At 34.3% G+C, this 25937-nt stretch overlaps 1 protein-coding gene and 1 pseudogene across 4 annotated transcripts; one reads left to right on the forward strand and one right to left on the reverse strand.

The window, feature by feature from the left end:
* Positions 1 to 2686: 2686 nt before the first annotated feature.
* LOC135627918 (polypyrimidine tract-binding protein homolog 1-like) lies at positions 2687 to 9795 on the reverse strand. Of its 4 annotated transcripts, XM_065134376.1 has the most exons (12): positions 9419 to 9533; positions 8772 to 8786; positions 8577 to 8685; positions 8310 to 8367; positions 7714 to 7776; positions 7563 to 7636; positions 7344 to 7439; positions 6516 to 6573; positions 6336 to 6440; positions 6180 to 6261; positions 3610 to 3722; positions 2687 to 3220 (listed from the first exon to the last, which is right to left on the reverse strand). In XM_065134376.1, the coding sequence occupies exons 3-12, from the start codon at positions 8600 to 8602 to the stop codon at positions 2822 to 2824; spliced, it is 1074 nt and encodes a 357-aa protein (XP_064990448.1). In that variant the 5' UTR covers positions 8603 to 8685; positions 8772 to 8786; positions 9419 to 9533; the 3' UTR covers positions 2687 to 2821. The 4 variants fall into 4 exon arrangements, with proteins under 4 accessions (XP_064990448.1, XP_064990446.1, XP_064990447.1 ...); XM_065134374.1 differs by lacking the exon at positions 8310 to 8367 and having other exon boundaries at positions 8577 to 8786; positions 9419 to 9795; XM_065134375.1 differs by lacking the exons at positions 8772 to 8786; positions 9419 to 9533 and having other exon boundaries at positions 8577 to 8741.
* A 10048-nt stretch (positions 9796 to 19843) lies between these two features.
* On the forward strand, positions 19844 to 25475 carry LOC135627923 (proteasome subunit alpha type-5-like; annotated as a pseudogene).
* Positions 25476 to 25937: the final 462 nt, after the last annotated feature.

Here is a 25937-nt window from a genome sequence, read left to right on the forward strand (position 1 = left end):
CCTAATTCATGCCCAGTTGGCCCCTAATTGAGTTAATAGGGTTACACCCAAACCTACCTCAAATTAAGACCTAACTACGATGATTAAGACTTAAACAATAACAAAACAAGAAGCTAAGTTGTCCGGCACATCATTTGTTCATTCGAACTCTTGACGAACCTCCGACGCATCGTCTGAACCTTCGACGTATCGCCTGATCCATCGACATATTGACTCCCACAACATCCAATCATAATGCAACATCCGATTCTTCCGACTCGATGCTCGTTTTTTGACTCCAGCCCAACGTCTGATTCTTCTTACTTCAATTGTTTTGCCTTTTCATTATCGTGGTTAGTCCTGCATCATTTTTCTCAAAACATGGATTAGATCATAAACTCATCAATTGATTTCATCATCAAAATCCGAGATTCAACAACACCAAGACAAACTTGCAAAGCAAAATGAATAGAAATTTCCATAAAGAAATGTGACAAATGCATCCTCAAATTTGCTTGATTTTCCTTTTCCAAAGAATGCCATATATCTCCCTACATCATTTCCTGACTCTGTATCTAATTGTCCTTATGATCGTCCAAACATGCTGCGGAGTTTCAAACACCTTAGTGTCTCTCCTGGACATAAGTTTGCTAATATAGATGCCTAAGTTTATATATCTACTAACTTTCTTTTTAAACTCGATGTTAAAAGAAATTGTCATACTTACCTATGCTGAAAGCACTCTATATTGAGAATTTGAATTCATTAAAGAAGCCATGGTTGGGGTGACAAGATAACATAGTCATGAGCAAACATCAAAATGCACAATTAAAAGAACAAAAATGAGTCTAGGTTGCAGCTTAAATCTGAGGTACTCTTCAATTTGGTCTCTTGCATAGGAAGTGGTGTCAATTGATGATTCTAAAAACTACCAGAGGGCCTACCGATAGATGAGACAGAACCATCAGAGGCAGCAAAGTGATGGCTCTCAAGGGATTCACCTCTCTCTCTCTACTCCTGCTACTTGTACTATGCGATGAAGGAAATGATCCATTACATGCAATTCTACCATCACCATGAGACCCAAAAGAGACAATACTTGTGATCAGAAACCGAAGTCCCATCTTGTCAACAAGAGCAGCGAGAAGCTTGAGTTCGTTGGCAAAAATGGCTCGTTGGATTGAGGCCCTACATGCAATTACCTAAAAGGCCCCTCAGAAATCAATATTCTCTGCTTCTTGTCCATTTACAGCAAACAGAAGCAGAAGAGGGTGATATCAAAATAGCCTCTTGAAATTGCAACACGTAGAAATGAAGCAATCAAAACCCTCGATGTTGGCTGCTCTAACGCCAACACCAACAACTGCAGCTTAGCAACCAAAGAAATGGTGCAGTTTCCTGGATATATCCAAAATCAAGAAGAGAGGGACAAAGAATAATCCTAGACATACCCCGAAAGATTAATCTAGCATAAACAGGAACTCGAAACCAACCAAACAGATGAAAACGAAGACATTAACAGAAACCCCTTATGCCGATCTCGATTCTTTGAGTTCCCTAAGCTCTAACAAAAATTCAAAATCAAGTAATCTATACAAGTCCAGAAAACATCAAAATCAGTATATATATATATATATATGTATATATATATATATGTATATATATATATATGTATATATATATATATGTATATATATATATATGTATATATATATATATATACTTTTTTCCATTCTGAGGGGAAGAACTTACACAGGATGTCGACGGAGAGAATGGAGCAGTGAAGGAGTGAGACAGCGAACGGAATCGGAATTAGTAGGGGAACAGAAACGAATCGCGTGGGAGTATATAAACAGCGCCAGGTTCGGAATGGGATGGAGGGCAAAAGAAATATTCTTCCACTAATACCCTCCAAGGAAGGGTGAAATACCAGTAATATAATAATTTATGGTATAAAAATTAATAATTATTTGATAATAGATTTTGTTGTAAACAAAATTGATTAATTAATATCGTATTAAATGCGTCATTCAACTTCAAGACATTACTTCATAATAACGAATGTCATGGGGAGAGCATATGGTAAATTGCTTGAGGTGGATTTGAGGGTGAGGAGGCGCCATTTATTATTGATTAGAATAACTTTCTCTTTATCATCAACAACCGTATAATTGTGCAGTTTGCATCTCAACATTAATGTATGTGATTACCAGTGATCACATACAAACACCTGACCAAACACCAATTAAATTAGCGAGGATGCCGATAACACTTGCATCTCAACTTCATCATCAGCATTTCAAATATTTTTTACTAACCTTTCCCTAAACCCAAGTGTTTGATAAAGTAGAACGAAAAAGCGCTTGTCATTGAGCTAACAGCAATTAGTCAAGCTAACAGAGAAGTTACTAGGATGACCGTTGAGCTAATTTTGCAAGGGCATTAGTTCGTTTTTGGTGATGATTACCAGAATTTTTCAGTCATCGCGGGCGAACGCTCTGCGAGCAAGAAAGATATCAATCTAAACAACTCTTCCATCAGGAGAGAACATGGGGCGGCCATCTAACAAACAATTGGTTTCACTGGAGGAATTTGCACGACCTTGAACATGTTGTTCAAGCCATTTAATGTGTGCAATCTAAAGGACGTCCTCTTGCAAGAGGAACCAAACCACTGTGTACTATATATACCATTGCTGAAAACCACATTAAAAGATTTGGACCCATTTAGCTCAGAACAATCTAGTGCAATCAAATAACAAAGTTGCAGAATCTCCAAACAGTGGGTTGAGACAGCAGAACAAAATAGGGAGTGCCAGGGTGGATTTAACTGAGTAGCAAACTTAGAAATACCTAGGAGGATGTCCGATGAATGGTGCGCCCCTGGCCGCAGCAGGCCTTGGCTGAATACCATACTGGGGCATCTGTTGTGAAGCTTGGACATAACCAGCTGATGCAGTGGGACGGGCAGCTGAGGCTGGGTACGGTGCACCAGCAGATGGACCAAATGGCTGGCCGGGGAACGTCCCACCCATCGACGCATAGTTGGCCTTATTTGGATCCCAAGAAGGCATCTGTCTGTTTGGAAATGCCTGTTGCATGCCCACGTTGCTAACAAAGGTTCCTGCCACATGAGGATTAGCTTGCAAACCAGTGGAAACAATAGTCATGGAGGAACCTTGTGGCGCTGCAAGTATCCCTGTGTCAGCAACCGTGTAGTCCCTGCTCTTGTCACTATATGCCTGAAAGTAATGCACATAGAAAGTTCATGTTAACATTAGAGAAGAATAGAATATGAGATTATGTCGTATGGATTAATGGCGGAGAACAAAGGGTGTTTGCTGATGGTACAAAGATTAAATATGATAAATTGATTTTACAAGGAACCGAACATTCTATAAGCAATCTAGTTTGGAAGATACGACAAGTAACAAATAAAGAAACCATATTAATGTTTTCATATTTTGTTTCTGGACTTCCCAAAAGGAAATGAATAAATATTACACAAATGTCTCAATTTCCAAGTTTCTTGCTTGATAGAGCAAATTGAATGAAATAAGAGCCAAAGAGAGTCTTTAAATGATATCCTCAGTTTTTTACTCTATATAACCCATAAACATTATAGATGTACCTTCACGTTGAGATCCGTATGACGAGAGTATGACAGATGAAGCTTACAATAGCCACCATCATAAATGCAATGTCCCTCCAAAGCCTCTTTGGCAACTGTTGCAGTGGTCACATCTGATAAAAAATGAAAAGTGATATCAATTTCTCTAGCAGACAAATCCTTCTGCTATTTTCAGGAAGTCACAGCATTTAAGTGTTAAAGTGAAACTACATGCTTGATGTCCAAGGTGAATTCAAGCATAGAGAGAGAGGATGCAAGATTAGTACGGTTCATAAATAAAATCAGAAGCTAAACTAAAGATTACAAAAAGCACAAAGGTGAAATCAAACCTCGAGGGACGAGGACACCATAAGATGAATATGGTCCATATCTAGAATCAGAACATAAACTACGACATAAACAGAGCATAGTATCCAAAAGAAGGGAGAATTTTTAAAAAGGATATGGATGAATTAACCAACAAGCATGGTTATTTTTAATGTGATAATAACTTGGTAACTCATGCGATAGGGAAAAGTGATCCTATCTAGTGAGAAGAGAATGGGCAAACAAAAACTTCAAAACAATCATAGAAGACTTTTTTTCAACTATTGTTAATTGTCACATCCTTTCACAAAAGAACTAAGGAATTTCAGGTCCATTCATCTCCTACCATAGCTTCCTACGGCATCTTCCAGCTTATAGTGAACAACCACAAACTCCAAACTAGTTGTCTATAAGATAAGCTATCTTGACTGCATACACTCAGCAGGTTCCTGACATACATCTAAGTCATCACCATCTTCCACACAGTCGTAAACCATGAAAAGTGTTCCAACTCTATCCAATATGGGATTAGGCATCCTCAACCGACTCTATCCTCACCATTTGAGAGTCTAAGACCTCTTCGCTCCATCCATCTCAAACTCCCACAACCAGTATAATTAGCAAGAAAACGTCCTTTTTTTCATTTTTCTTTCCTGTTAAAATTGCCAGCAGCCTCTGCATCACATGCCCCGCTTTCTATATTTCAGTATTGACCCTATTTCCACCTCTACTCCAGCTCCTAAAGTATCCATTGCTGCACTACCCAATAGGTGCGAGAGGATGGTGATGGTTATTCCATATAAACTCCTACAAGATCAAAGGGCCAAAGGGCAAAAGAAACTAGACCATGTTTTGCCATATTTATCTGATCTGGATTACAAACAGACACAGTCAACTCAATTCTCGCCCAGATCAATAGATCACCAGAAAAATCATTCAAAGTCAGCCAGGAGAAACTAATTCAAACCATTCGAGCCCAAAATAGGTAATCATGGAGAGGCAAGAGAGAAGCAGCTACCAGTGTCATCAACAACCAGCAAAAGTGCAAGAACATAACAGAATTGAACATAAGTCCAGTGCCACCGCCACTGCACCCGGAGATGAGAAACAGCAAGGAGAGAAGACAAAGAGGGGGACATGGAAGTGACTTCTGTGACTTAAGCACAACTCCTTTGATTCTGTATTTTCAGATTTTTGACTATGCAATATTTCAAAAAAAAACACACATAAATTTGATGGGTAAGCAAAATATTTCAGGACATATTCTTTTATTATTTATAATTTACCTTTATGTTATAAGAAAAAGCAAGTTTTGCTTTTGTTATCTAAAATTTAGAACATGAACAAGTCCACTCGATCCCCATGGTCTCAAACGGCTCAAATCTTGCTTCATACCAGTCGAGAGCTCATAGGAAGTACAGGGAATATGAAGCTGATCCCAATCATAGGAACCTTTGATATGAAGAAAAAACAAGTAAACAAAACAGGTCTTCAAAGATAAAAACAGAAAAATTTGGAGCTGATGTTTCGAAGGCGAGAAAATTTGAAGTCAATTGAAAGAACTACTGAAGTATGCAGCACACTAGAGGAAGTAGAAATCCATAGTTTAGGAATTTTGAGAACGAAAAAAAAGAAAATTTTGAGAGACGATAAAAGGGAAAAAAGATATAGGTATTGGAAATCCAGAGGAGAATGGAGAGAAAGGCACATTAACCAAGAGAAAAATTATTCTTTTTTTCAATTCCCAACATCCAACCCTAACAAGGGCCACATAATAACAGTTCATATTATTCTATTCTCATTAGGACTCTTGAAAGAGAAAACATATTAGCATGAAAGGAAAATAACCAAAGAACACAGCCAATTACGGTGATATTAGAGAGTTCGAGCTTTGGCAGTCTAACAAGATTATGTTAAAGTGCCAATATTGAACCAAAATTTTCTTTTTTAGACTCTTGCAAGACTACTGGTAGGCCAATACAGGAAAATATGGATGAAAATAGAAACAAAATGGATGAAAGGGTTAGCTTAAGTCTAACACTTTGAACCTCGACTGCATCTGGTTCTAAGCCAGGGACAGTGGGGGAAATTGGAAATCATAAGGGGTAGTGGAAGTGAAGGCGCTGGAAAGAGGTGTACATTTTTTGTTTAAAGGTCCTGGTGCCAAACATCTCCTACATCTTTAAAATATAAAACCATTTAATAAAGGAACTTTCCTTTTGCAAAACTAAATAAGGGCATATAGTTCAGCAGAAACCTCCTACCTGGATACTGAATTAATGCCTGAGTTCCACCATTTTTCTCAAATATTGCAATTTTCTGGACAGTACCAAAAGCTGAAAACACCTGAATGAAAAGCTCGAGTAAACTTCGCATTGTTATTTGACACATAAAACAGAGCGATAGGAGAAATGTCTCACTGTGTGAAGAACATCAACTGTGACAGCATATTGCATATTCTCTATGGACGCAAGCAGCACATTACTCTCAGGCTCCTTCATTTTCCCGTCAGGACCAAGAACAGGCTGAAGATGAATAATCATTAGTTATGAAAACTCACCACAAACATAATGTGGAAATTTTGAAATGCGGAACCAAACCTGTAAAGTACCCTCGATTGCAGAAGGATTCACAGGAAGGTAAGGGTTAGTGAAATCCCTGCATGATATTATCTAGCATCAGATCAAATTTTACAATTGTAAATTTGTCCATGACTATACGCTAAAGTTTTAAAACAAATAAAAGATTAACACACTAAAAAGTTGAAGTCCAAAATACATAGAACAAAGTGAAAACTGCAAAATATAATATTTGATGGATTGATAAGAGCTTCATTTAGATAGCACGTCATAAAGATAAACGAAAATTACAACAACAATGACAAGCCATAATGTCCCAAAGATTTGTGACAATCTAAATAATGATGATGCAGGTAGGTACAACAGACTTCCAAGAATAAGCAGTGCACATCAATAGAAACAATCTAGGACTTCACATGATACAAATTGAGTGGGAAAGTAAATCACCATACAACTGTTTCAGTTAAGAGATTCCAGACCTCCATCAAACATAAATATATGCCATAAACTGCAAGAATGTGCCGAAGCCAACTGATATAGAACTTTTTAGCCTGATACTTACGATGGTGTTTCACATTGGCCATTGTCATCTAGCTGCTAAAGGTCACAATTAGGACTTTGTTATATAATTTGTCATATACTGTTAAGAAGTATGTCAAGTTAGAGAGACTAACAACAAAACTGTTTCAGATAACATACAAGACCTAACTTGCCTTTGTATTATGCTAAATCTAAATTAGTAAAACATAAACATCCAAGTCTACAAATATTACATGTCCATCATGGTCTAATGGGTCAAAAAAAACAACAAAACAAAAATTGTCCAGTGTGGTTGCGGCATGTAGATACCTGCTCCGATGGGACTGGAATTTGATATTTAAATCTGTATGTGCAGAAAAAGAAATCCGCAAGTGGCAAGATGTAACATGCTCTGGAAGCAAGTACCTGCAGTTCATGAAAACACAATATGCTCAGCAAAAAAGCGGGAATGGTGAGGAGAGAGTGTGACAGAGGGAGAGAATGTATTGCTTCTTCCAAATGTGTTCAACTGACAGAAACTGAGACAACCTTGGGATACTTCTTCCATCCAAGGCATTTCTAGCTTCTGAAGCAGTTGCTGCATCAGTGTACTGGATCAGAGCCTAAGAAAAAAAAGGGAAGCATAACAATGAGTTGCAGTCCTAAATTCATGTCCAGAATAGTGAGCAAAATACACTACCTGAAAACCAGCAGCCTTTTCAAAAGTAGCAATTTTGTGAACATATCCGAATGCAGAGAACACCTGAGAAAGAAGATGAATCAATACTCCTAGAAAATAAAGGAATGATGCTATGGTAATCAAATGACATCAGGTCAGATGGAAAATGAAGCGATCTCATTTGTAAGTGCAGAATGGCACCTGTGGCACAATGGCCTTCATCATGACTCCAGTGGCAACATATATGAGCAAATTTTTACTTAATGATATGAACATCATGCATGGACCAAATTATTACTCGCTGCTTCGACAAAAGAAAGACAAATATAACTATCCTCCTTATGCAGAATAATTAGCAAATTACATCATTAGTAGAAGAAAATCTTGATATCTAACAACATAAAAGAATCATATCAACCAATAAGAAAATATTAAAAGTTTTTGAGAAATCCTAGGGAGTGGAAGTTTAACCTCCAAAAACAGCTTCACACACAAGGTGAGTGTAACCTACAACTTAACGATGATGGGAAAAAGCAGTTAGAGATTAACATTCATCAAACAGTAAGATTCAGAGACTCATAACAAAATAGTCAAAAGAATGAGATAGTAAAACAAACATGGTATCTCTCCGAATGTAGATGCTGATAACGAGATATACTCCGTGTTAAAATGGACCTGGTAACCCATTCAGAGCATGTTACAAGAAGTCAAAGAAGTAAAACAAGATTAGCTTCGAGACATATCACATCAAAAAAAAAAATCCCCTATATCATTTCAACTTTAAGACCATCCAAATTACTAGAACTGCTTAAAGCGTACACAAATTTTTATCTTAAATGCAATGACAAGATTTTAAATTAAAAAAAGTAAGTCACTGGACTCACCAAATGAATAACTTCGATGCTGACATCACCAGCTTCCACGCCCTCTATGGTAACGAGCAAAACATTCCCAACAACCTCACCGGAGGCCTTGTTGTTTACAATTTCTTGCCTGTTTGAATATTGTATGTAAACAGTTTTGCCACGAACTTGTGCAGGTTCAGATGAAGATGCATAATATGAGATCATCGAGATTGCCTGATTAAGTTCCGCCTGAAAGAAGGTGTCAATAACCAGTTTGGGCTATCATGTTCCGAAGACAATGCAATATCTAAATGCTCTTTCTAACAAAGCAACAAATATGTGGAGGGGGAAAGGCAACAAGTACCACAAGAACGACAAGAACCTCATATAAACAGGTAATCTTTATCCTTCTTCTAGAAAAGGAGTGCGAAAACCAAATCAAGAAAAGGAAAACAAAAGCATAAGGAAGAAACTACATATATCTCCTATAATGAAATATGTTATTTCCTACCAAACCGAGTATAGAATGCTTTAGATCAGTTGGAGCTAAAAATGTCAACCAGGCCACTGCGATATCATAATCCCAAGTACAAAAAAGCATGATTATAGCCCACCAGAATATGGCAGCAAGAAAAAATTCTCAAGCATGTCTTGTGGTTCCAACTTTGGCTCATCCCCATCCTTTCGACAACCCATATACCGTGATAGCATTCGATATGATCCATCAAGCACACATCAATTCAGTATCAGAAACCCTTAAAAGCAATCTCAAGTTTGCGATATTCACCGAAACATCCAAGAAATGGATCCAAGAAGACCAGTTTGCGATCTTCACCAAAAGTCTCAAGAAACGCATCGAACAATCAGGCTCCGGCACTTACAAACTCAACAAAGGCCTGGTTGTGATTGGCGCCGACGTTGCATTTGGTGTTGACGATCTTGCCGAAGGGCTTGCAGAGCTCGACTAGTTCCTCCTCCGTGCACTCCCACGGCAGATTCCGGAGGTGGAGCACCTTCGACGGCGTCTGCGTGTACCGGAACTGCGGCTGCCCCGAGGAGGACATCTCCGAGCAAAAGGTTGCGGAGACGCCTCTCCGATCTGCCTCTACGACGATCAGATTTCGACGGACGTCAACACGAAATCGGAGAAATCGGCAGGATTTTCTTTGAGGAATGTCCAGCCAGGTTAGGGCAGGGATCGGGGAAGAAGAACCGATCGATAAAGATATCGAACCTGAGTCGGGGCTTTTATCTGTGTTGGGGGCGTAATCGCGAGTCCCGACTTATTTATCGGATGACGTTTTACCTGTCTCTTCTTACGAAGGTAGATAATTTAAGTGCAAATTTTCCAAATAAAAAATAAAATAAAAGAATTTATTGGAATAATAAGATTAAATATTTTATTTTTACAAATATAAAAAATCTCAATTTAATTTTTAAAAGTATAAAGATCTAACTAATTATAAGGATAATATGTAATTACGCATCATTTATAGCGTAACCAAAACTAAATCCTATATTTCACAAAGAAATATAGGTAGATAATTTAAGTGCAAATTTTCCAAATAAAAAAGAAAAATAAAAGATTTTATTGGAATAATAAGATTACATATTTTATTTTTACAAATATAAAAATCTCAATTTAATTTTTAAAAGTATAAAGATCTAACTAATTATAAGGATAATATGTAATTACGGATGATTTATAGCTTAACCAAAACTAAATCCTATATTTCACAAAGAAAGATTAATTTTTTGTTCCACGTTAATGTTTATGGTTGGTGTACGGGCCCCATTGGGCCTGCGGTAGCAGTAACCCGACATGCCCCCATTGATTCCTAAGATTAAGATTGGAACTTGATAATATGAACCTAATCACAAAAATCTTTCTTATTTAATTAGGATAGCATTATACATTAGGATTCCAAATCAAATCATCTATCTTATACAATACACTTCTTAACCCAAACTTGTCTTACATTTAAATCTCATATTCAAAATTATTTATTTATTTATTTATTTTTTCTACGATTCTCCTTTTTTTTTCTCTCTCTCAGTATTATTATTATTTTTCTATCTTCCTTGGTTCACTCCACCTCTCTTTGTCTAGGAATCATAAGGATACAAAGTTTAACTCGATAAAATTGATTATCCATCGTCACCGCACGTCGACTAATTATTATATTATATTTATTATCAAATTATATATTTATCTTTGATAATAGCTCAAAAGATATTTGTTGTTTTATTTTAGATTACCCAAAAAATGTCAACACATTTTACTTTCAAATTCATATTTTAAAACTATTGATTTAACTCAAAAGTACATTATTTTTGTTTAACCTTAATAGTTCCTAACATCTCTTTTTTGGCTTTTTAAATTACATTACAATACTCATTCTTAAATACTATCAACCAAAACATTAACATCCTAAAACTTTTGATTAATGAGATAATCATAGTTTGAGGGTGGAGGGGTAGAATCACTAAAAGTAAAACACATTGATCAAATCATCATAAGCATTCATAGGTTTGAAAAAGAATTTTAGGATATTGACATGTAAGAGGTAAGTCCAAAAGAAGGAGATCTCCACATCATCATTTGAAGATATAAAAAATAAAAGATTTGGATTCTTACATTGTTTACCTTTTTTAAAAAAAACACCTTAATAGTTCTCAACCTTCTTTGCTTGTAAAATTACTTGTGAATCATTGTTAAATATAATCAATCAAAAAATTAATATTCTAAAATTTTTGATTAATTAGATAATCATAATTTGAGGGTCAAAAGAGTATAATATTGATCACTATAAGTAAAATATATTGGTCAAGTAATTGTAAGCTATGTATTGATGAATTAAGTAAATCTAAGTTGAATCTATCGATGAATTAAGTAAATCTGAGTTGAGTATCAGATATCGATGATGAAATCAATTGATGAATTAATGATATAATCTATGCATTAAGAAAAGTGATGTAGGACTATTTACGATCGTGAAAATATAAAATAATCAAAGAAGAATTGAACGTTGGGTCGGAGTCAATGATTGGGCATCGGGTCAGAAGAATCGGGGGATACACCGAAAGTTCGAATGATGCGTTAGAAGCTCATCGGGAGTTCGTTGAAAGCTTGTTGGAACATCGTCGGGAGTGCGCCGGAAGTTTCGTCGGGATTTCGGATGAACAATTGACGTGCCAGACAACTAGGATTGCTTGCATTATAATTATTTAACCTTAATTATCATAGTTAGGCATTAATTTGAGTTAGTTTAAGGAGTAATCCTACTAACTTAATTAGGGGCTAACTAGGCCCGAATTAGGGCTGAATTGGGCCTGTTGTTTGACTCATTCAGTGACCCTTACTTGGCTCAAGTGGTAGCACCGCTTGAGGCTCGACCTCCCAGGCAATCTGGGTAGTGGTATCGCCAACAATTAATGTTACCAAGTGGTGGTACAGCTAGAGTCTAATCTCCGAGGCTTTATCAGGCGATCGTACTGCCCAAACTGGGCGGTAGTACCGCCAATACCTCGAAAACCTAGGATGAGACCATTTTGTCTTCAAATTTGAATCCATTTGGAGGCCTATAAATACTCCACTCCTCCCTACTCGGTTAGCACATCAACTGAAAACAAAAATTGAGGAAAACACTATTGTAATCTTGTGAGAATTCTCCTCTAGCTCTAAGTGTTAATTTCAACTTAAGAGAGGGGTGAGTGGCTCGTAAAGATTATCTCCTAAACCTGTGAAAAAGAAAAAAAGATTATAAAAGGGTAATTGATCTTCGTTCATTGAAAAAATATCGATAATGAATGTTGATGGCCTTGACAAAGGAGGAATCGAGAGTGGATATAGATCATGATGACTAAACTATTATAAAATTGGTGTGCCTTCTCTTCTTTGTCTTTTTCCTTTATATTGCTTATTGATTTGGCTACTCACTCCACTTCACACTTTCTCTAAGTTCAAACACATTTCTTTTACAATTTTATCGAAATGATTTTTCTAAATACTCTATATTTTTATATAAGTACTAATTCACCCCCCCTTTTAATGTCGATTTAATCCTAACAGTCAGTATCAAAGCCAAGTTTTTCTTATTTGGTTTAACACCCATGAGAAATAACTTTTACCGATAATCAAGAAGGTTTTTTTATCACTCGTCCTCCTATATTTAATGGGATATACTACACGTTTTGGAAAATTAGAATAATAATTTTATTGCTTTCTATGAATTTTAATTTATAGAACATTGTTGAAAGCGATTTTGAAAAGTCTTCCAAACCAATAAACGAATAGAATGATTTGAAGAAGAAGACTTTTTCTTTGAATGCTAAAGCGATGAACGCTTTGTTTTGTACTCTTAATAAAAATGAATTTAATCGGATTTTTATATACGAAAGTGTACACGAGATTTGACACGCACTCAAAAGCACACATGAAGGTATAAATAGGGTTAAAGAGTCAAAAATTTATCTTTTGGTTCATAGCTATGAGTTGTTTCATATGAAACCAAACAAGACTATTGGAGACATGTACACCCGTTTTACGAGTGTCATCAATGATCTAAAAGTTTTTGGTAAAATTTTTTCTAATTTTAAACTTATTAATAAAATACTAAGATCCTTTCTAAAAAGTTGAGATCCTAAAGTTATGGTAATACAAGAAGCAAAGGACGTGAACAATTTTTTGATCGAAAAACTTATTGGGTCTTTGATGACATATGAAATGATATGTATTGCATATGATGAACTTAAGAACAACCTTTTAAAGAATAAAAAGGACTTGACACTTAGAATCAAAGAAGACCACTTGAGAGAAAACTCAAGTGACGATGATAATGATGACTTAGCGCTTCTTACAAAATTTTTTTTTTAATTTTTAAAAAGGAACAAAATAAAACAATGATACTAAGGACAAAAGTGAACTAAAAAAAGATCAAATAATTTGCTATGAATGTAAAAAGCCAGGATACTTCAAAAATAAATATCCCAAAGTAAAGAAGAAACTATCAAAGAAAAAAAAACACTCAAAACTACTTGGGATAGTTGAAGTGCATCCTAAGGCAAGAGCCTACTAATAAATAAGAAGTTGTAAATTACACATTAATGATATTTAGTAATGAGGTATGTAATTCAAACAAATCTTCTTTATCTTATGATGAATTATTTAATACCTTTAATAATTTTAATTTAGATAGTAAAAAGTATAAACTATTAAAAAAAAGAGCATACTTCTCTTGTTAGTGAATTTGATAAATTAAAAAATGATGATAGTACGTTAACTCTTTCCACTAAGTGTGAAGAGATATATTCACTTAAGAAAGAAAATATTTTACTACAAGAAATATTAAAAAAAATTAATATAAGTAATAAATCTCTAACCATGATCCTTATTAATAATGATCATGTTCATAGAAAAGAAGAAATTGACTTTATGAGTAACACTAGCAAAAGCTAACTATCTTCGTTAAAGGACCTATATTACATGTTTCACCCGGAAATAAATATAATTTTTGTGGTAGATTTGGACATTATGTATATAGATGTTCATTTAAAAAGTATAATCTATATAAATTAGTTTGGGTTCCTAAAAGAGCCATGAATAACTTAATGCTAATAGTTAAGATAGGTAGATCTATTAACGAGAGACCCAAAGTCAAATAGGTACCTAAAAGAAACTCACATTTCTTATAGACATCTCTACAATCGAAAGCTAAGAGCAAAAATAAATTTTTGATAGTAGATGCTCAAGGCTTATAACCAGAGATCCAACACACTTCACAAAGCTCACTAATCAAAACAAAATAATTTTAATTGAAGATGATTTATATTCAATGAAATTATACTTAGATGATTTTATATTATGCATGAGGATTTGAAGTAATGATGATTTAAAATCTTATGTTTTAGAAATATATGTTATACTTTTGATCTTGATGATTTTTTGATAAATATTGTCTTTCGATTTTAAATGATGATGCATAGTTTTTGTATGGAATACTAGAGTATACTAGGTATCAAAATGAATTAAAGCTAAAGAACCTTACCTATTTTTAATCTTATAGGAAACTATCTATATTGCTTTCTTGGATTTCTCAAAAAGTAATTTTAATGATGAATTTGAATTTATTTTCATATAAGATGATATGTTGGTGTTTACAACTTCAGATGTACCATACATGAAATAATTTTCTTGATTCTCGAGAATATTTCTCTAAACAAATCTTGATTCTTTTACCTAATATTTTTTTAATTTATTTCTAAGTTTTTTATTAATTATTCTCCTATGATTTTTCCCTATATTGATTAAGGAAATGATTTAGCCAAATAAATCATAGGATATCACTAGACTTTTTGATGTTTTTGACTTGAATCGTATTATAAATTTTTTTATATTTATGATTTATATGTCTCATGATATGATTTAATCATTGATGTATAAGGATAGAAAATTATTAGCCTGCACATCTCAAAAGTACTGTGAAGCTTGTTCTTTCGATAAGTAAAAAGTGATTACTTGAATGTTAAATATAAGATGGGTATCATCCGCTTAAACACGGTTAAATGTTAGCTTGAATATTATTGATATTGACTTAAATGTTAAATGTTAGTACTACTGAAATGTTAAATATGGTTGTTGGATCGTTAAAAGCCAAATGTGGATGAAAAAAAAGGGAAAACTCTGATGTGTTGTACTCCTTGACATGTTGTACTCCTTAACCTTATATGATATACTTTTTAACGTTGCGTGCTTTTCAATATTATGATGTACTTCTTAATGATATTATAATACATGTAATTCTTTAAGAATTAGGCATGTAAAATCTTCCGAATGCATGAGTTCCCCTTATACATTTTTCAGATTTTTTGATTTTTAAAAATTAAGTTTTTCTTTTTAAATTGAGATAGTTTCCTATCATTCATTTTGTAATTTACAGAAGTAAAAAATTTATTCATAGACTTTTGGTATACTTGATCTTTTATAAGATCGATCATTTCTATATGAATCATTCCTCTTTTTATTTATAAAAGTAGAATCTTGATTCATGGACTTTCAATACTTATGACTTTCAATACAAAGGGGAGAAAGAAACTTGCTAGCAACTCAAGAAACCAAAAAATATTAGTTTGCACATCTAAAGAAGAATCAAAAGTGCTTGCACATCTAAAGAGAAGTGCTAACTTGCTCATTTCAAAAAGCAAGTTATTTTGCTATCTTACACATCTCAAAAGTTACTATTTTGATCAACTTCATTTGCTAGCTTGCATGTCCTAAAATAACTTAAAACTTAAGTACATTATCCAAATATTTATTGAATCTTTCTTCTTTTTATTGATGATAAAGGGGGAGAAATAATGAATATTTGATATCATGAAATGATTGATAATATCATGCCCAAAATAATATTAATTTTGGTATGAAGTAATAAATAGTTAAAATTTTAATATTTTAGTATCATGTATGTTATGCCTAAAATGATATTAATTTTGGTATCATACATGAAATGATGAATGATTTAGTATCATGTATGTTATGCCCAAAGTGATGTTAATTTATTTTTGGTATCATGCATAAAGTAATGATGAATTATAATATTTTAAAATTATGCATGTTACATTTTGATAATTTCAAACTATAATGATGCACAATGTATGAAATTTTAATATGATATATTGTATTTGATCACTATGATCAAAATTGTTTCACTTGAATTTAAAAATTATAATTTTTTTTAAAGATAAGTTTGGCTTATCTCAATATGACATATAGATAGGGAGAGTTAAGGTTAACTCCGTCATCAATTGGTTGCCATCATAAAAAAGGGAGAGATTGTTGAATCTCATATTTTGATGATGAAATCAATTGATGAATTAATGATCTAATTCATGTATTGAGAAAAGTGATACAGGACTAATTACGATCGTGAAAAAGCAAAATAATTAAAGAAGAATCGAATATTGGGTCGGAGTCAAAGATCGGGCATCGGGCCGAAAGAATCTGGGGATACGTCGAATGTTCAGATGATGCATCGAAAGCTCATCGGGAGTTCGCCGAAAGCTCGTCGGGATCTCGGATGAACAATTGACATGTCAGACATCTAAGATTGATTGCATTGTAATTGTTTAGCCTTAAATACTATAGTTAGGTATCAATTTGAGTTAGTTTAGGGAGCAATCATACTAACTCAATTAGGGACCAACTGGGCTCAAATTACAGTTAAATTGGGCATGTTGTTAGGCTCATTTAGTGACCCTTCGTTGGCCCAAGTGGCCGCTAGGGCTAGTAGTGGCATTGCCTGAGGCTCGGCCTCCCAAACAATCTGGGCGATGGTACCGTCCAGACTAGGCGATAGTACCGCTCAGACTAGGTGGTGGTACCGCTAGAGCCCAATCTCTCAGACTTTGTCAGACGATCATATCACCCAAATTAGGCGGTGGTACCACCTAGTTTCAGTCTACAAGCGGTGCTACCGCTAGTACCCAAAAATCCAAAATGAGATTGTTTTGTCTTCAATTTTGAATCCATTTGAGGCCTATAAATACTTCACTCGTCCCTGCTCGGTTAACACATCAACCAAGAATAAAAATTGAGAAAAAATTATTGTAATCTTGTGAGAACTCCTCTCCTCTAGCTTTAAGTAAGTATTGATTTTAGTATAAGTGAAAGGTGAGTGGCTTGTAAAGGTTATCTCTTAAACTTGTGAAAGAGAGAAAAGGATTATAAGAGAGTAGTTAATCTTTGTCCATTGAAAGAAGATCGATAATGAATACTGATGGCCTCGACAGAGGAGGAATCAGGAGTGGACGTAGGTCACGATAACCGAACCGTTGTAAAATTGGCGTGCCTTCTTTTTTTTTATATTTTTCCTTTATATTGCTTATAGATTTGGCTGCTCACTCCGCTTCACATTTTCTCTAAGTTCAAATACATTTTCGATATGATTTTATCGGAACGATTTTTCTAAATACTCGACATTTTTACCTAAACACTAACTCAACGATTTTTTTAAATACTCTTAGTGTCTATTTAGTTAACAAAGAGGTTTCAGAATATTAATATTCAAGAGATCTACTAAAAGAGGCGAGGATCCCTATATCATAATATATATTATTCTATAAAAGATATGAAAGAAAAATATTCAAATCCCTACCTTTCTCTATCACGGTAATACCCTAACATAGTCTTTTACTCTTTTTTTGTTTTAAGTCATGCTTTCAATTACAATGAAGGAAGAGTAGATGATGGATGAGAATATAAATAGAGGGGTGCTACGCCTTAAAGATCTCCCTCATAAATTTATCTTAATTATATATAATATACCATCTCTTCTTATAATCCCCCATAATTAAGATATATTACACTACCTCTCCTAAAAATCTCCTTCACGATCCTTTCTCATTAAAATATATTACATTACATCACTTAAAATCTCCCTCATGTTCCTCTTAGCTAATTAAATAATTTTTGATATTTTCAGTTTGTGAATATTATGAATTGGTTTAATTTCTTCAAAATTTGATGTTTCCATGTATTGTTTTGTCACATATAAGCTTATAAATTAGTCTGAAACTTATTTTGAAAGCTTGATCTAAAAAAACACTAAGATTTAGACCAATTTGCATTATTTTTGGTTATTCAAAAATAATGTAACTACCCCTATACATGGTCAAACAAATTAAAATTTCATAGAATGCTTTGAATTAGTCTGGACAGAAATATAATTTTATTATATTTTTAAGATTTGAATTAAATTTTTTTCTGATGTTTTTAGCTTGTGAATAGTCTATTTAAAAAAAAAAAAATCAAATTTTGACAAAATTTGATGCTTCCATACAATGCTTTGTAATATTTGGTTATCTAAATTGTATTATGAAAGTTTGGTCCAAAAATAATCAAGATTTAAACCTATGAATTGAATTGGGTCTGAACCTTATCAAAACAAGCCCAAAATTTCACCAAACCTATGAATTGGTCCTATTAGGATAAAAATATTTTTTTTTTCTATTTATGATATTTTAAATGATAATTTTATGATATTTATAGCTTGTGAATCATCTAAAAATTTTAAATTTCTCGATATTTTGGCAAAATTTGATGCTTTCATGAGGTTTCAATCATATTTGAAATTCTTGGTACAAAAACATCAAGATTTAGGTCTAATTATATTATTCTAAAAATATTTAAAAAATGACATAAATGAGTCTAAACCTGGTCAAAATAAGCTTAAAATTTTAGCAAACATTTGAATTGGTCGCAGGTAAATAAAAATATTTTTTTCCATTAAAATTTAATTTTCAGTATATTTTGGATAAATTTAACATTTAAGGATAAAAATTATTTTTAAAACCATCTTTAAAGGCTTAAAAATAAAAAAAATAATGGTCATATAGACATTTAAATGTATTTTGAATATTTAATAATTTTATGCTTTGCTTTGATTTTAAAAAAAATTATAAACATTGTTATTATATTATTTTTTACTTGGTAGTCAATAAGATTTTTTTTTAATTTATTATTTATATTTTTTGTTTACTTTTAATAATTTAAAATAATTATATATAATTTTTTTTATTAATATAAATTGATATACACTAATAAAATATTTATTTATTTATTTTAAATCAGTCTACGTTTTATGTGTTGGTTCAATGGATGTGATGCAAATTTTCAAGAGGAAGACAAAATGTGTTGAGGTTTATTTTTTGCCATTTCGAGAATTTGGAATTCTTTATGATTTTTCTTTTTTTTTTTAAAGAGGGCACTAACTGGAAATTTCACAAAATATAACATTTTTTTCTACCGAATTTTCCTGTTATTATGTGATGTTTTTTATCTATCCATTCTTACAAAAGATAACTTAAATACCCTTATAATGTTTAACATAGCAATATATATTTCCTAAATCCTCCATTTATATTTATATTAGTCAGTACATTATGCCAAGTCCGATCTTACTTCGACGAATGGCTTAAATCAAATGCTACTCACAAACGTAAATGTCAAATTTGCTCAATTCCACGAACATATGATTCATTTCGAGAGGGAATTTGAACTCAAAAAAGATCAATGTTAGATATCATGATCATAAATAATAATAACAAAAAAGACATCAATTATTATGTAATTACTATATATTAACAAAAAGAACTACTAACAAAATTGTTTCATATGAGAACAAAATAATGCTCAATCAATATGGCAAGTTAATTTTATGAAAAAATAAGCACGTGCAAGTCACGTTCGTTAAACGTTTACTTTGACTAAAATGCCCTCACCATTCATCAATTTCCCGTGGAACTCCTCGCTGCGGCCTCTGCCTTGCATCGCAAGAAGCTCGAGTCGCGAGCCTTTTATAGTCGCACCGGCGGACCCAAAGAACCCAACGAAGCGTCCGCCGTCGCTGCCCGCTCTTACTCTTGTTTCTTCCCGGCCCTCTCAGATCCGTTGAGATGTTCCTCACCAGGTGAGTCTCCTCTCCCTCGCTTGTCCTTCGAGCAGTTTTTTCCACTAGTAGTTGATCGATCGCTTGTTCCTTCTTTTCCCTTTCGGGGTTTTTGAATCGAAGGACCGAGTACGATCGAGGAGTCAACACCTTCTCCCCCGAGGGAAGGTTGTTCCAGGTCGAGTACGCCATCGAGGCCATCAAGGTTGGACCTAAATTCTTCTTCTGCTTTTCCTTTTGTCCTTCTTCCTGTCGTTCCTTTTGGGATCTCGGAGCCGATGGCTCCTGGATCTTGGGGGTGAGAGCTCCTGGGATGAAATGAGTTTGATTCTGATGGCAGTTGGGCTCGACCGCCATCGGGTTGAGGACGAAGGAAGGCGTTGTGCTCGCGGTGGAGAAGCGTGTGACATCGCCCTTGCTGGTTCGTTGATTACCCTTCATTTTTCGTTCGGGTGTTCCGCTATGGACTTCAGTAATTTCTCTTTGCTAATCGTTAATTTGTGTAACTAGGGTTTAAATGTGTGTAGGTTTTGGTTACTTTTCCTTGTTGAATAAGATTGACTTGCAACTTATGCGAATGTCTTGTTCAGATTAGTGCTCTTAGAACTATAAATATTAAGGTACTCTGCTTCCATGAATTTTCTTCTTTTTTTTTGTTATTTGATAAATTTCTTTCCTTAGAGGTGGCCGGTAGGAGCACAATAACTCTTTAGGTCCTGATCTCAGTTAGTGATGTAAGTCAACGGGCTCTTGGTTGGTAAAGCAACTTGGTCTTGCTTAGATCAAACCACAAGTGAAGACATTAAAGGGGTGAGGGGAAATGAAGTTCTAGTCCTTGAAGGCGCAAGGATGAGATAAATGGGTACTGTGAATATCATGCAGAGATTAGTCTCTGGTTTTCTGTGTTCTTGACTTGGAGGGACATCCTTCTTTATGGTGATTCGGCTGCAGGTTGGGGCAAAGCAAAGAAAGAGGTCATCGTGTCAAACATTACAGATGAGAGACATATGGGAGGGCAGGTGGGGAAGGGTGTTTTCAAGATACTGAAGAAAATGGATGTGTTGGGATTGTAAAGTTGAATTTGCAATTTTTTATTAATTGTCTAGACTATCTAGTTAGTAGGTGACTAAAACTTTGATATCTCTGCTCTGATATTGGTAAAAACCTGGCTTGTTCTCTCAGTATACAAGATACAAGTTGTTTTTTGGATCATAATGAAGAAAAAAAATCTAAATCATGTTTATAGACAAATAATATTAGGTCCAGTTTTGATATATCAAATTGGACCGGATTGATCTGATCAGTCAAACAATCTCTTGTTCCTAATTTCACTATCACAAAAATGGAATAATAATTATTTTGTCCATAAAAAATTAATGGTACAAAAATGAGGTAGAAATGAATTAATCGCTTAAGGTGTTATCCAGAGATGCTCGTTAGATGAGATGTGACTATTAAATAATCTGAACCCTAATGGTTGTGATTTGTTGCCTAAGAAAATTTTATTTGAAAAGACTTGAAAAGAGACTTAGTGGTTCCTACTTTGAATAGTGCTAGTTCCCTCAATGGAACTCGGTGGGGAGGGAAAACCATGTACCTGTGCACTAATGGTTGTGTTTTATTGCTTCTTGTTATTTTATGCTGGCAGTCAACCGATTCATTCTTTGCAGGACAGGAGTTATTTCTTCAACTATATTTTATTATGAATTGAAAGCTTAAAGTTGCTCTTTTCTGAAGCCTTGGCAAGAGAAATAGTTGTGATGTTGAGTTTCTTGAGTCATGATCTGTATAAGTTTTTAATTTCCTATTTTGCCCTCTCGGATCATGTACAGTTTACACAATGTTCGGTCTTGTATCTACTGTTATTCAAGCTCTTGCTTTTTTTAGTTTGTGATTTCGGGACAGTTGTCATCTTGGAAGTAACTAAAAGTGCCTAACAATGACAAGAACTCCAATTTGATGTATCCAACTTAGTGAGGAAATTAATTATTAACTACTGAGGCCCATTGGCTGATTTTAGTAGATCTGCTCTTTGTTGAAAAAATTCAAGGACCTAGATTCAAGCAGCAAGAAAGAATTTATTATAAACTACGATATTTATGACCTTTTGTTTTTTTTTACCATTGACCTTGTATCTTATTTTTAATCCATTTTACTTTGAAGGAACCAAGCAGTGTTGAGAAGATTATGGAGATTGATGAGCACATTGGTTGTGCAATGAGTGGATTGATAGCTGATGCACGGACTCTTGTAGAACATGCTCGTGTTGAAACTCAGGTCTCATTTTCTTCCCCCCTTTTTGATGGCATCTAAGGCACAGATGATATGACCTATTGTTACTGATTGAATGACTTTGTATTACCAGAATCACAGGTTTTCATATGGTGAGCCAATGACGGTCGAGTCAACTACCCAAGCACTGTGTGATCTTGCTCTTCGATTTGGTGAAGGAGATGAAGAATCCATGGTTGGCATCATTAATTCTTTTTCCACCAATTAATTTCCTAGCAGTCTTGATTTGGAGATGCAATATGTTTTTTTTTTTCCTGGCATTCCTGCTATGTTTCTGCAAGTGAAAACTTCTTGGGTTGACATAACCAGTTGAAATCACCTTTGAATTAAGTTTTCCTGCTAACCCAATTGAGAACCTGTCATGGCTGTCAATGTACTGTAAAGCAGCTTCTTATGCGGGCAGTCAATGTGCTATGCAATTTATAAGTCATAGGCATTCACTGGATTGGCACGTGTTTGATGATCATTTTAGCCTTCCCTATCTTTGTAGGTGCCCATTCAAGATAGTTGGTTGTCCCTTATTGCCTAACAAAGATTCCAATCATGTTTTTCTGTTGCTTGTTTGGTCCGCAATTGTGTACATCATGTACAGTACTTCTGGTGCACTCACTTGTTGGTCAAGTTTCTTTTCTTCTACAGGTGCTATGACACCTTGCAAGATTTAAAAGTCAGCTAACTCCCTGCTGGCAGGTAGTATGGGAGTGTCATATGATTTGGTGAAATATCTGGGTCTGTGGTGATATATATGCAGCTGCATATGTGGTTTGTTTTCAAACATTCTAAATCAAACATAATTGAGCACTGACAAAAATATATACTACTGACTACTGAGTTTATACAATCAGCACACAAACATATGTTAAGATCAAATTAAGAATTTATGGGATTCTACTCGTACTCATTTCAAAAGCTGTTTAAGTGATAAATTATAATAATTAATGTTATATTATAATGGATCACTTTGTTAGTATTAAATAGTAGTAATAGCAGACACAATAATAATTATGCAATGTTGTTCTTATGTAGGTGAGCATATGCAGTAATGCAACCAATTGAAACTATATAGGCCTCATGTGAGGTGGTAATATAATGGTATCTACTATCTACATATGTGGCCTTATAGATATGTTTCTAGAAATATTGATGAATGTCACTGTTGCTATTATCTTGTTATGCTAACCTGTATAAAAATTAATTTTAAACTTTGATAAGCTTTTAAAGCTGCTTAGTTTATGAAATAGCAGCTACACCCTCTTTATCAACTAGCTTTTTATTCATTACTAGGAGTCCCTGTCTAGGCTTACATGATGTTGAAGGTGTCAATATCTAGTTAGAGAGTTCTTTGTGTATCTGCAAACCTGTGTAAGTATATTTAATATTGTAGATAGTATACTCTTGTCATTTTATATCAACCAGCCAAACTTTGAACTGATACTAGTAAGCTTTTCTGCAGTCACGACCTTTGGAGTCTCTCTTCTGATTGCTGGTCATGATGAGAATGGACCCAGCTTGTAAGTTCATTTTACTTGTAAAGGTTTTGCAACGAAAGTTTTCATGAATGCTTGGAAAATGAGACCATCCTGTGTGGTTATTTTCTGACAATTTTTGTTCTATCTAGCAATAGAATTTATTCTTTAAACATTTTTGGCTTCTCATTATGTCTGTTGGTCTGTTAATAGTGACTAGCTGACATTTTCATTTATGTTAGAAATGCATGGCTCTTTATTCTTTATCTTTAGGAAACATGATAAATGCTCTATTACTCATAAATTTTCGCTTTGGGAGATACAATGGATATTTTGCAGTGGATTTCCTGCTGGTATTCAAATTAGGCTTCCATTCAATATGATGGCAACCACAAAATAATTCTGATCCAAGGGTGTTTTCTTGTTAAACATAAACAGAATAAGGATACCAGGAATTTGATCATGTCCTGTTTTACTCCACAATTTTTTTTCGACATCGAAATTCAACCAGAGAATGTGTATTTGAACTAAGGAAAGTTTCATAACTGGAAGTCTGAAATCAAGCAATTAGTTTTACATATAGCATGGAATATTGTCTGTTTAGGGGATCTACCTTTTATTCAAGGTGAGGGATGCCAATCAGCTCAGAGAAGCTTGATAGATTTACCCGTAAAGCGAAGTTGTTATGTAAGTAAGCTGATGTTTCTAACAAAAATAGTAATCTTTCAAATAGTGGTAGAATTAAATTTGATTATATCTAGAAAGAAGTTGACTTTAATCTGGACCTCCTATGGTTTGAGATGCTTTATTTTCCAAGAACAATCAAGTGGATAACTCAGAACAGATGCTCCATTAAAATTGCAAAAATCCATACGTGATTTGTTTTTGGGTGTAAGATATGGCTTATTTAGTTGCACAAGTTCCTTTTATTTATTTAATTTTATATTTAGTTTATATTAGGTGGGATGGTGTTACATGCATTTTTTTTCTATTCAGTGCTATTCCTTTGTCCAAATTCTGAAGATTATGCTTGTAGAAAGAACAGCTTGCCTGCCTTCTATGAATACTTGCAGTTGAACAAGGATTAGACCTGTATTAGGAGAGAGCTTTGAACTTGTCATGAATTGCAGGTACTACACAGATCCGTCTGGTACATTCTGGCAGTGTAATGCAAAAGCAATCGGGTCAGGATCCGAAGGAGCTGATAGCTCTCTACAAGAGCAGTACAACAAGGTATCAGAAATCAGATTTATCTATATCTAGTTTGGTTGACTATTTTTCAGACATTTACTAGCTAAGTGTAGCACATAATTTTTGTGTCTTGAGTTTGAATAACCTGTTTGTGCAGGACTTAACCCTTCAAGAAGCTGAAACTATTGCTCTTTCCATCTTGAAGCAAGTCATGGAGGAAAAGGTGCCCTATCTTTGGTGTTTTCTTTGGCTAATCTCTTTCCTTCATTACTTGATAATTCTTATGTACTAAAGATAATTTGCATGAACAGGTGACCCCAAACAACGTTGACATTGCAAAGGTTTCTCCGACTTATCATCTGTACACACCCTCTGAGGTTGAAGCTGTAATTGCTCGCTTATGAATGCGGTGCTTGTCATCCATACACACCTTCTGAGCTCGGGGTTGTCGATCACTTGCTTATGAATGTTTTGAATACTCTGTTAATTCTATTTAGCATTTAAACGATAACTTAGTCGGACCTCAACTCGAATTTTCTACTTTATCTTCTCTCTTATTTTCTAAACTGCCCAGCCATTCTGAGTTGGAACACATTGATCGGGAAAGATCAAAGCTAATTCTCGTGCTTAAGCAATTAAGCAGCATTTGTCTATTATACATAACACTAGAAGCTAGGAGTCATGTTTTGACTAGTAACGTTAATTCACTGCTCATGGTTTGTTATCTTTAGGATTTCACTGCTTAGCCAAATTTCATGCTCATACTTGGGGTCTCTTCGGCCTACTTTGAGGTATCATTTCGGTCTTGATTAAGTTCTTTATCTGGTTTATTATTTTCATTTTTTGCGCTCAACAATTGTTGACCGAGTCAACGGGAGTCTTCATTTTTAACTAGAAAAACTGTCGTCTATGGTTATGTGCTCTAGTGATGATAGATACTACCTATAGGAAAGAAAGATAGTTAGGGAATTTGATTTCTCTTCATCTAAATCCTAAATTATTTTTAC

The sequence above is a fragment of the Musa acuminata genome, chromosome BXJ2-11 (assembly GCF_036884655.1).
Source record: "Musa acuminata AAA Group cultivar baxijiao chromosome BXJ2-11, Cavendish_Baxijiao_AAA, whole genome shotgun sequence".
Lineage (NCBI taxonomy): Eukaryota > Viridiplantae > Streptophyta > Magnoliopsida > Zingiberales > Musaceae > Musa > Musa acuminata.

Coding starts and splice junctions, on each gene's coding strand:
- LOC135627918 (XM_065134374.1), bottom strand. CDS start 9,601: ATGTCCTCCTCGGGGCAGCCGCAGTTCCGGTACACGCAGACGCCGTCG. Junction 8,787..9,418: donor ACCAGGCCTTTGTTGAGTTT/GTAAGTGCCGGA, acceptor ACCTTCTTTCAG/GCGGAACTTAATCAGGCAAT. Junction 7,440..7,562: donor GATGGAAGAAGTATCCCAAG/GTTGTCTCAGTT, acceptor CATGAACTGCAG/GTACTTGCTTCCAGAGCATG.